General features: G+C 36.9%; 1 protein-coding gene across 1 annotated transcript in view; it reads left to right on the top strand.

Moving 5' to 3' along the window:
* CNTRL (centriolin) overlaps window positions 1-12,881 on the top strand; it is a 121,912-nt gene that overhangs the window by 47,936 nt on the left and 61,095 nt on the right. Inside the window, exons 11-12 of the mRNA XM_006890749.1 lie at window positions 6,582-6,735; window positions 10,444-10,664. Of these exons, the coding sequence (XP_006890811.1) occupies window positions 6,582-6,735; window positions 10,444-10,664 (375 nt within the window). The remainder of the gene's footprint in view (window positions 1-6,581; window positions 6,736-10,443; window positions 10,665-12,881) is intronic.

Below are 12,881 nucleotides of genomic sequence, written 5' to 3'. Positions count from 1 at the left end.
TGGGCATCCTTGCCTAGTTCCTGTTCTTAAAGGGAATGCCTTTAACCTCTTGAGGTGATTTTTAATTTCAGTAGAGCCAAGCTTGTACTTCTGTTCCTGTGACCTCATTTTCATTTTCTTCAATTTCAATTAGAACTTGCATATGAGTGATTGAAAAGCTGTTCCAAGCTGGCCTGGTTTTGAGAGCTGATACTGAGCTTCTCCAGCTGTTTTTTCCACAGGTGTAGTCAGCCTCATTCCTTTGTTGTCCCTCCAATGAAGTCCATGTGTAGTGTTGCCATCTGTGTTTCTTAATAAAGATATTTGCTATGAATAAATAATTGAATATACAGAATTCATTCATTCAATCTCCAACCTCTTTTTCTTCCCCTAGTTTGTAATTTGCAACTACCGTCTTTCTGCTTTGTTTGCAGCTTTTGCATTCCAGTCACCAATTTTTATTAGAGCATCTTGACTACATGTTTGGTCAATTTCATACTGCAAAAGTTGCTAAAATTCCTCAGTTTCCTCATCTTTGGTTTTAACTGTAGGTGCATATATTTGAAATAATAGTTGTATTAACAGGTCTTCTTTTTATGCATATGGATCCTATCAATCAGCCTATGTACCTTAGGATAGATCTTGAAATGATCTTTTTTACTATGAATGTGACATCATTCTTCCTCAATTTTCCATTTCCAGCATGGCATATCCTGATTGTCTTAATCAAAGTTGCCAGTGTCAGTCCATCTCAGCTTGCCAGTTCTTAAACTGTCAGTCTCTATTAAGTTCCATTTCCTTTTTGACAACTTAAAATTTTCCTATAGTGATACCTCATACAGTCCATGTTCTAATTAGAAATTAATTAACAATTAATTAAGTGCTGATTCTCATTTTTTAGTATCTTCTACTCTAAGGACTCTACCTCTAGTACTATATTTAAATGTTCCTGTTCAAAGAGTGTGTGTATATCTTTGTCATAATAAAATTGAAGAAGAAAATGACATCTCAATGTTTTATTTTAAGGAATTTTTCTTACAAGGAAAATCCGTTTAATGTTTCATTTATGCTGTTGTTACTGAATGCAAGGGGTTGATTCTGCACGCCAATAAGACATACGGTTTGCAATATCCAAAGCACTTTATTGTAGATATAGGAGAACCCAGAGAATCCTCTCAAAAACTGCCCCCTTTCTAAGGGTGGTAATTGGTTTTTGTGCTTGGGTTAGGTGTTAATCTATTTAACATATTACTAGTGCTAGTACTACAGAGCAGTGATGTCATTCTGGAGACTAAGGTGGGCCTGATTCAGGCGATGGTCTTTGTAATTGCTTGCTATGTGTCAGAAAGCTGGACAGTTGACTAGGGATGATAGAGAATTGATGCCTTTGAGCTGTGGTGCTGGCCAAGAATATTGAATATACCATGGATGGCTAGAAGACCAAACAGGTTTGTCCTAAAGGTGAAACCAAGCTGCTCTTTGGAGGCAAGAATTCTGAAGCTTCATCTGACATACTTTGGACATGTTGCAAGGAGGGACCAGTCCTTGGAGAGGGACATCATGCTTGGGAGGGTAGAGGGACAGTGCAAGGGATGAAGACCCTTGATGAGATGGATTGATTCAGTGACCAGGGAAATGGGGGTTAGGTATGTCAGAGACAAAAAGATTGGCACAGGATCGAGCAGGATATAGGGCTCTTGTACATAGGGTCACTATAAGTCTCAAGTAACTTGTTGACACATAACAACAGTCCGAAGCTACAGGATTTTTATATTCAAAGAGAACAGTTTGCATTCAGTTACTAGTAAAAAAGAAAAATTGTGATAGAATTTACATATGACTAAGAAAAAAGTATTTAAAAAAGTAAATGCTAATCTAGGAAAGATGCATTTCTCCTCCTGATAAACAGACCCCTTAAGGTGCAGTTCACATAAAACTAAGAAAAATGGAACCTTAGGATTCTTACATACAGTTACTAGTTATACACAACTATATGTACAGTCTACAAATTATTGAGAAAAGACAATTGTTAACTGAATGAAAAGTTGTATTTCTCCTCCTGGTAAACAGACAGCTTAAGGTACTTTGCATGATTATATAGAAGTTTTACAGTAGAGTCTGAAGACCAAACCTTTGTTAATTAGATGGTTCTACCAGTTTTACAGGGTGGGGTACATGATGTCAGTTTTACAAATATACCATATGGTCGAATAATCCTGACTTTATTAATACCACTCTGTTATTGTGGTCAATATACCTCACTTTAATATTTATTTGTTCGGAAGAATATGTGATCCCTTGTAAATTCTTTAAGGCAAGAATTATATTCTACTGGTATCTGTATCCTCAGGGACCTGCTCTAGATTCACAAATGTTTGTATCAAGGAAGATTTGATTGCCTTACAAACTAAACCCAAAGTGCTCTGTGAGTTGTAAGTCTGCTTAGAAACATATTGTATATTTGCTTTCAACACATGACTGTTGAAGGAAGAATATGGCAGTTGCCCCACTACCCCCAACCTTGACCACTTCCTGAAAAACTTAATAACACCTGAGCTGGTCACATAAAGGACCAGACCAGACAATGGATCCTCTTAAGAGTCTGAGCTTGAGAAAACAAATTAACAAACAAAGTTAAAACCTAACTAAATTAAAATGCCAAAGTCCAAGAAGTACCATCTTAGTCCTCCCCATGAACCCTATAAAAAGGTAATTCCCCAAACTGCCCATGGGCCATTTGATCATGCCATGCTGCTGGGTCACTTGGCATCCCTCACTGCACAATAAAGACCTGTTTGTTTCTTGGGACCAGTTCTTTATTTCTCTCCCTCGCACCCTCGCTCTCTTTTGTATCTACAACTGCCATATTTCAAGGAATTTAATTCCAACTGGATGTAAAGAATTATACACACACACACAGAGGGACTCAGTGAGGAGGAGCACAAGTGACATCCAAATATTGAAGGAAGCTGAAATTAATGTTGATGGGATTGAAATATATAAACCACATTTATTTTATTATCACTGTTAAGGATTAAAAACTTAAACCTTCAATTAATTTAAAGACGAAGGTATACCTGAACCAAGCCATGGTATTTCCGTTGCTTTATGTTGTGAAAGTTGTATAGTGAATAAGGAAGACAAAAGAAATTTATGTCTTTGTATTATGGTGTTGATGAAAAGTACTGAATATACCATGAACTGCCAAACAAACAAGTTTGTGTTGGGGAAAAATGCATCTGGAGTGCCCTTTAGATGCAAAAGCATGAGACTTGTATCCTGCATTGTGGGCATGTTGTTATCAGCAGGGGAACCATGTCTTTGGGAGAGTACAGGGGACATCATGCTTGCATGAGTGGAGACTGGGCAAATGAAAAGGAAAACCCCAAGGATAAATATTAGGGGAGCTCTGGTGGCCCACTGGCAAGAAGTTGCACTGCAATCCCAGAGGCGCATGGTTCAAATCCACCAGATGCTCTGCTGGGGAAGGAGGGACAATCTCCTCCTGTACCAGTCAAATCCGATTTGACAGTACACACACAAAAAAAGAATAATAAAAAAAAAAGGAATGAAATAGAGAAAAAAGGATAAATATTGATGCAGTAACTGTGACATTGGGCTTAAGCACAGTGAGATTGTGAGGATGGCTAGGGATTGGGCAAGGTCCTTATGAATTGAAGTCAAGTTCAAGGTACCTAACAGATTCATTTTTAAGGTTGAAGCCTTACTCTGAGCACCAAAGGATACTTAAAAAAAATCAGATTTTTCTGATTTACACACACAATCACATTATCTACACTTATCACCGGCACTCCATTGTTGGGTGAAGAAATTTGAGAATGTTGTTGTTGTGCCGTGGAGTCGCCTGCGACTCATAGCGACCCTATGTACAACAGCCCTAAACTCCGCTCTGTCCTGTGCCAATCGCACTGTCTCCGACACTCCCATCCCAGTTATCCCAGTCACTGAATCAATCCACCTCATCCTCTTCCTTTGTATTTCCATACTTGAAAACTCAACCTCCTTTGCCGTTTCTGTTATCTAAATGTGTTCTGTTGTACATAGGGTTTTCAGAGGCGTGCTATTTCAGATTAGGGAAGAGAAATCAAGGATGAATTTTGCATGTGTTTTAATAGAGTCAGAATAATTTAGTTAACTTTTAGTTTACTTGGTAACAAGTTCAAAAGTAAAATATTGAGAGATTAAAAAACAGTATATAACTAATGAAAGATGTACTCCATACATTGTCTTGAATAGGTATCGAGATAGAATTAAAAATACCTCATTTTGTGCTGGGTTTTTGGATATTCTGGTAAAGACAGTATTCCATGTAAATTTGGTGGCATTCTTTCAACTTCTCCGCCTCCTCCAGCACGATGAAAATGTGATTTAGAAAGATTAAATGATTTGCCAGTCACCCTTTGGTGGAGCCCACGTTTAGTACTAAATGACTCTCCCCTCCCCTCAAAGGGATTAGAGATCTAAAGAGATTAATTATTTTTAAAATTAGCTCAGAACCTAGCCTAGTCGTTTCAACAAAGAGCATTTAACTAGATTTAAAAAAGAAAAGGTAGTTTAAAAATCAAATTGCATTCTATACAAATTTTAATAACTAGCACAAATCTCTTAAGAGTAAACACAAAAAAAGAGAAGTTTGTGTTGCTCTTTCTTTCCCTATCAGGAAATGCCCGCCTGAAGTAAAAAGATAACAGTTCTCTTTAGGGAATTAGAGCCTGTACTGATCTGTTGCAAAGTTTGTATGTGATTGGCCCGGGAGAGCTTCCTGTGTTGTGATTTAAAGGAGAGAGGGTGGAGTCTGATTGTAAATGTTGCTTGTGATTGGGTAGCTTGGTCTGCAGTTTAGGCTCGGCCAAGAATGGTTTTGCAGCTCTGGGAAGTTACTGAGCCTCTGAAATGCTTACAAAAATGTGACTGTCAGAAAGGGTAGTGCACACGAATTTGAAGACTGCACTAGAAAGCATGCCACCTACAATTTACCCGTTTCCAATGTCCCAGTTTAAACAGGATAAATTTTAAATTAAGGTATGATCATTTTTTTCTTTTTCTCACTCTACAAGACTTAAAAGGAGGAGGAGCCAGAGATGTAAGTTCCTGTTTTTATAACTCTTTTGTGAGCTCCACAGTTGTAATGACTACAAAATCAACGTTCGTTGCTCTGTGTTTAATGCAAAATATTGGTATATTGAACTAGTTTATTTTTGTCTTGTATATAAATAGGTCTGAGTGGAATTTTTATTGGTAGCAAAGATTTATTGATACTGATGTGAGTGCAGTAATTTTTTTGTTGAGTCGTTAAAAAAAATCTTATATTTACTTTGAATGTAAGCTGTTATCTGCAGTTACCTTTTCAGAAAGATTTCAGGTGTATAATTCAGGAATTTGGGAAGAAAATCTCCATCAAACTGCTTAGAATCGAGGTTTTCTGTTCTTTTAAGGTAACCGACATCAACATCTAAAACTGAGAAATGTTCTTTTATAATCAAATGGATTTTAGGCTTAAAGACCGTGGTATTTGTTGTTCCGACTGTGAAACAGGGTCTCCTGAGAACTTTTTCTTGATGTAGTTTTTTAGTTCTTTAATTCTGCGGCTGATGAGGGTTGCAGAGTGGCAAACAGGTCATAAAGGATTTGTTCTCAGGGGAACTATTTTGTCTCCATGTGAACTGTTAGTTAGTTAGTTCCCTTTGGAGACAGGCAAGCCATTTGATGGATCTGAGATTCTTTTTTGTTGCCCGTAAGATAAAAAGATTGCATAGCTAGACTAAATTGTTGGTTCTAGATTGGTGGTTTTCTCCCACTTCCTAATATACCCGAAAAATACAGTGCACTCCTTTCATTAACAATGGCTCAGTAATTCAATGACTGTCAGCATGTGAGAGAATGTGTGGGTGTGTGTAAGCTCCATTTCCATCAGGAGCATTCTGTAGTATAAGTGGGGTTTGCCTCCCTAAGCCCCTTCATTCTAAGGATCTAAGAATTTGGATAAAACAAATATTGAAGACCTCCTTATCTCTCAAGTTTCTCATATTTAAAAGTAATTTTTTTTTTTGCGCACGAATTTGAACTCCAGGTCAGTAGTTACTTCATGTGTCAATATTTTTCCCTAAGAAGCTTCTTAAAGTATATAGAATATTTTTATTAAAAAGGTGTCACATATATTAGAAATATTTTAAAAAATTATGAAAAATAACTAAATCCCTCCAGTAATCTTCTGCTCTTTATGGTCCTTATTAGCATTGCGGAATATATATATATATATATACCTTTAAAAAAGATGTATTTTAGTGCAGTACAAAAAAAAACTCTTGAGTTTGTTTATATTACTTAATATCTCTGCCCTTAAGAAAAAAACCATTTAACTCTCTGATCCTCAGTTTTCTTCTTCTTGGTAAAATGTAGATGATTCTTGCATTAAGTCATTAATTTTAAATGATAACTACTCATGTGAAAGCAGCACAAGGCCTGAACAAAAACAGATGAAAATTGTTAAATTTTATTCTCCATTTTACCTTTAAAAATATTGTTAAAGATATTTTTAAGAGTTTAAAGAATCTAGGATTTTTTTTTCCTTTGCAATTCAGTCCCATATGACAGCCCAGAAAAGAAGTAAAGAACAGCAGATTGACATTATGAATAAACAATATAAACAACTTGAAAGCCGTCTGGATGAGATACTTTCTAGAATTGCTCAGGAAACAGAAGAGATTAAGGACCTTGAACAACAACTTACTGAAGGTGAGAATTGAAATATAAATAAAGGTAAATTAATTTAAATATTTATGAAAGATCAATAACATCATTGCCATTAAATCCTTTATTGGAGTAGTAATCTTGTAGGACTGAGTGGAGCAGATCCACAGGCTTTCCAGAACTGTAAATCTTTATGGAAGCAGTCTGCCACATATTTCTCCCATGGAATAGCTGGCTGTTTCAAATTGCAAAACCGCACGGTTTGCAACGTAATATTTCAACCACTACCACCTCCTGTTTGACAGCCATTTGAGATGTTAGCTAAATCTGATTCATCTGTTGTTATTAGTAGTTGGAAGCAAATATATGCAGAATTTTCCAAAGTGCTCAATAAAAATGTGGATTTCTTTGTTTAAGGCGCATGATTTATAAGAAGCAAAACACATCCTTCACAAAAGCAGATGTTTCTTTTAAGTCTAAATTCACAAAGGATATCCATTTTTAAAATGTGAATTTTTTGTTTTAATTTTGCTTTATTACATTGATGGGTGTCCTTTTGAGTCAGACCATATTCTTCAATAAGCAAGAAACCAATACACTTGGTTCTCATTATGTGTGGTAGTTAATTCTCTTTAGTGAGCTTAGCTCAGAATGAGTGACTCCTAAACCATTGTTCCTAGGGGAAATGCAGGGTTAATTTCCTTTGAGCCTCTGGTCACATTTTTGTCAGTTGATCAATGCATAACATTGCTTTAAGTATGTTTTCTTTATAGATATCTTATTTAATGTTTATGGTTGATGCATTAATATTGAACTCAAGCCAATGGCACTATAACATGCCTAAACAGAGCTCATGTAACGCAAGTATTTTCTTGTAAGGCACGGCACATCCTTTTTGAGCTTACTAACACTAGATAACAGAACTTTTGTGGCCTAGTGACAAGGAGGTATACTGCAGTCTCAAAGGCACATGGTTAAAATCCACCACCTGCTCCACAGGAGAATGATGGGCAGTCTCCTCCATTGAGAGTAACTGCCTCTGAAAAAACTTGATAGATGGTCAGCTATGTGTTGATTCCAACTTAATGGTCCAGAGCGATACCACCACTAGATAGCATTTAAGCTCTATACTTGGGGATCATTTTAAACAGAGGCAGCAGATAACCATAAACAGGTGGAAAAAATTGTACTACTAAATAGACCATGAAAAGAATAATTTTTTTATAATATGAAATAGGGCAGAGTGTTACCTTGTTAAACATCAGCTGGAAACATCCACATTGGATAACTAAAATACTTCATAAAATCCTTTTTATGATTAGAAAACCTGCTAATATCATGGCATTAAATTCAATGTCTGGTTATAAGGAGAATGTAGAAAAAATTTTAGAGTTAACTTTTGTATTGCAAATTAAAAAGTGTGGCATTCCAGTAATGGTGAAAGACACTAGACTATAGTTGTGAGAGCCTAAGCTCTCTGTTAAAAAAATCCTAGTCCCTCGTTTGTCATTATCAGTGGCAACTCAGTTGTGTAAGTTAGACAATGTTTATTTTGATCACCAAAATGGATTAGATGAAATAGTGTTCATAAAGTACCTGACACTTTTTGTTAGATGCCATTCAGTCTACTCTGATCCTATATACACTGCCTAGATCCTGTGCCATCCTCACAATTTCTGCCATGTTTAAATCCATTGATACAGTCATTGACAGTCTTCCCTCCTTAGCTGACCTTTCACTTTTCTAACCATGAGTCCTTTACAAAGTGCCAGCCCCTCCTGAGAACATGTCCAAAGGATCTGGGCTGAAGTTTCACTGTCTTTGCCTCCAAGAACTACTCTCTTCCAAAACAAATTTGTTTGTTCTTTTGGTAGTTTGTGGTGTAGTCCATATCATTGCTATTGAGTTTGTTTGTTTGTTGTTTTCTATACTACCATTGTTAGATTGTTGTTATTGTTGATTGCTGTCATGAGCACAACTCATAGTGACCAAGGCCTGAAGCCTTTCTGTAACTATCATTGTTTCTCAAAGTTTATAGAGTTTCCAGAGGCATGTTGTTTACGAAGTGGATGCCACTCCTGCTTCCAAACCTGTCTTAAAGTGGGAGCTCTACCAAAAACTGTCCACCATAGGTTACCAATTAAGGCAATTGACACCCCAGTGGCACAAGGTTCAGCAGATAACCATAAACAGCAACCCCAGGTTACCTCAGTATAGCAAATTGACAGAAGAGTGCTGTACCACTTAGAAGAATGTTCCTCCAAAATAAAATAACAACCAACTTTTAAATGCAAAGGCTCTTCCTTAGGACTTGTTGACTCTAAACAAGAGGCTTAAATAAAAAACAACCAATGTGTTATTGCTGTGCGAGTAATTGTTATGTGCCGTTGAGTCACCTGTGGCCCATGGTGACCCTTGTATAGCCAATCTGAACCCTTCCCTGTCCTGAGCCAGTCTCACTAATTCTGACACACTAACCCCCATTGCCCCAATTACTGTATCAATCCATCTCATCTGGGGTCTCACTCTCCTGCGCTGTCCATCCACCCTTCCGAGCATGATACCCTTCTCCAAGGACCAGTCTCTCCTGGCCACATGCCATAAGTAAGTGAGGCGGAGCTTCAAAATCCTAGCCTCCAAGGAGAGACTTGATTTCACCCTCTCCCAGACAGACCACTTTGTTTTCTTGGCAGTCCATGATACATTCAGCACCACAACTCAAAGGCATTTATTCTTCTATCATCCTTTGTCATTGTCCAGCTCTCTGAAGCATAACATTAGGCACACCTTAGTCTCTAGACTAACATCCTTGCTTTTCAGCAGTCTGAGAGGTCCCTGACAGCAGATTTTTCCCAATGCAATTTATTTTTTTTATTTCCTGACTGTTGGTGTTAAGAGTGTTAATTGTGGATCTGAGCAAGCCATAATTGCTAACAATCTCAATTTCTTACATGGTGCTACCATTTCCATATTGAAGACTGCAGTCCTTGACCTTCTGCAGCAAGTGCTTCAGGTCTTTCACAGTTTTATCAAGCAAGATTGTGTCATCCCCATATCGTAGGTTGTTGATAAGTCTCCAATCTTGATGCCACATCCCTCCTCATAAAGCCCTGCTTCCTGAATGATCTGTTCTGCATACAGATTGAAAATTAAGTTTTAAATATATATTAAGAAGTTCTATTTTGAGCTCTGGTTGCCTAGTGGCAAGAAGCTGCACTGCAATTCCAAAAGTGCGTGTTTCGAATCCACCACATGCTCTGCTGGAGAAGGAGAGACAATCTCCTCCTCTACAAGTCAGATCTGATTTGATTGTACAAACGCAAAATAAAATAAAATTAAACTAAAAACAGTTTTTTACAATTAAAAAAGTTCTATTTTGTACATCTGTATCTAACACCAAGACTTTTTTACACATTTTAAAAATTATTTTCTTTGGAAATTATTATTTTAAACTTTTAAAAATAAAATTAAACAGGGATTTTATAGACTTTCCTGTTAAATAACAAAATAACATTTTTTTTTGTTGTGGGCTTTTGTTTAATACCTAATTGATCCTCTTGTACTGTGAATAATTGAATAATAAGGGGGGGAAGACTCCCTGCATTTGAAAAATAACATTATGGGTTCAGGAAATAATTGAAAGCTTGGAATTTCACTAGTAGCTCATAACAAAGAGCTATGGAGACTGTAATTTTTATATATAAAGAAACATTTTTTGTAAGCATTATTACCTTTTGTTCTTCACTTTTTTAGGCCAGATAGCAGCAAATGAAGCCCTAAAGAAGGATTTAGAAGGTGTAATCAGTGGTTTGCAAGAATATCTGGGATGTATCAAGGGCCAGGCAACTCATGCCCAGAATGAGTGCAAGAAGCTGAAGGATGAGAAAGAGGCATTATTACAGAGATTAACCGAAGTTGAGCAGGAAAGAAACCAACTGGAAATAGTTGCTATGGATGCAGAAAATATGAGGAAGGTGTGATTTGTTTGTTTTCTCTTTTCTTTTACCTTATGTGTAGATAATATCTAAATTAAACTAGTTGAAGAGGATAATAGTGACATAATTATAAATGCTGAAAAGTACTAATGACTATTTGGTGATTGAGGAGGCCCTGCTAATGTAGACCAAAGGAGTCGTACTGCTTAACCCAAAGGCTGTGCCTCTGGTGGTTCGAATCCACTAGCAGCTTCAGGAGAAAGATGGGAGGTCTCCTCCCATGTGATACACAGTCATGAAAACCCACTGGAGAGTCATTATGAGTTGGAACCAGTTTGATGTAATCGAGATTTGGTGGGTTTAAGTTTTTTTAGTTTTTCTTTAGCTATGATGTGCCTTATAACCATGATTATTCTCTTTTTAAGAAAATCACCCAAACCTACTTGCCATCAACTTGGTTCCAGCTTGTGGAGGACTCAGCACAAACCACTAACCTTTTGGTTAGCAGTCTAAAAATGTAATGTACTATGTACTAGGGTTTCATTTATAAGAAAAGGAATACTATTTTAGTTGAATTTTATCTCTGGAATTTATTGTTATTAAATAACTCCAGATAAGTGATCTATTAAATGTTCAAATTTTATTATTTGTGGAGCAAAACTAATCACATCTTGTGGGGGTTTTTTTGTTATTCCTAGAAAATTTTGACACAATACCTACTCCTCACTTAATGACAGTTTAGTTACTGACATTTTGCATTTATGATAATAGTACAAAATCTATCCAACCCTTTTGTCCATTAAAGAGGAATATCTAGTAGTAACAAATGCCAAAGTAGGTATAAGATAAAAATAACAATGACTGGAATGAATAAAGCTTTGTGTCAGCTTGGTTGGTCTATGATTCTCAGTGGTTTGACATTTATATGATGAAATTTGGCAGTATAATGATACGATCTTTTCCATTTTGTGATCTGATGTAGTTATCCTCCATTTTTACATAAGTTTGGAACCTAACATCGGTAAGTGATGAGTAGTGTATACTTTACCCAGACAGGCTCATTGTTAAAAATTATTTCCTGCTATAAGAATTCTTGGTGGTGCCATGGATAAGCTCTCTGTTGTTAACTGAAAGGCTGGTAGTTTGAACTCAACAGCCACTCTAGAAAAAAGGTTTAGCAGTCTGCTGTTATAAAGATTAAAGCCTTGGAAACCCTATCAGGCAGTTCTTCTCTGTCCTATAAGATTGCAGTAGGAGTCAGAATAGACTTGATGGCAGTGAGTTTGGTTTAGATTTTGTACTTGGTCTGAGAGCTAGACAGTGAATAAGGATGACAGAAGAATGGATGCCTTTGAGCTGTGGTATTGGAGAAGAAGAATACTGAACATCCCATGGACAGGCAAAAGACCAAACAGAGGAGAGGGTGCAGGAGAGTACTCACCCAGGAGAGGGTGCAGCTAGAGTGCTCTTTGGAGGCAAGAATGATGAGGCTTCACCTCATATACTTTGGGCATGTTGCTAGGGAGGGCTCTTCTTTGGAGAAGGACATGATACTAGGAATGATGGAGTGTCATAAGTAGTAGTGTTTTGCATGAGTTAAATTTTTTTTAATTAATTTTAATGAAAGTTTACAGAGACTTTGGATTTCCATTGTTGCACTTTTCTCCCTGCCCCCCCCCCAATTTCGCTCTTATCTTTCAAAAATAAGAGAAAAAATCTTTCATTGTTATACAGTCCCTCCCCCTCAAGTCCACTCCACTATGCAGCCTTCATTCTGGACTCCTGTCATGACAATAATACCTAATCATATATAGCTTTTAAACAGTTCTCTCCCTAATCTGTTTCAATGCAGGATACATTATTTATTCCCTTTCTCAGTCTCCCCTCAACCTGGATGGCATTCCCATTTTACAACAGTGGCACTATGCAATATTTGTCCTTTTGTGACTGAGATATTTCACTCAGCATAATGTCCTCCAGGGTCACCCATTTTGTATATTTCATGAGTTCCTTGTATTTCAATGCAGCATAATATACCAGAGCTTCTCTATTCATTCGTTTGTTGATGAGCACGTAGGTTGTTTCCAGCTCTTTGGTATTGTGAACAAAGCCGCAATAAACAAGGTGTGCATATGTCTGCTTGGATGGCAGTTATGGTTTCTTTAGAGTGTATTCCCAGTAGTGGAATTGTTGGGTCAAATGATATTTCTATTTGTAACTTTTTGACAAAGTGTCCTACAGCCTTCCATAGTGGTT

This window comes from Elephantulus edwardii, unplaced genomic scaffold, assembly GCF_000299155.1.
Source record: "Elephantulus edwardii isolate Elephantulus edwardi_28Jun2011 unplaced genomic scaffold, EleEdw1.0 scaffold00092, whole genome shotgun sequence".
Classification (NCBI taxonomy): domain Eukaryota; kingdom Metazoa; phylum Chordata; class Mammalia; order Macroscelidea; family Macroscelididae; genus Elephantulus; species Elephantulus edwardii.
Note: the sequence above shows the minus strand (reverse complement) of the source record. Positions and strands in the feature narration are given on the sequence as shown.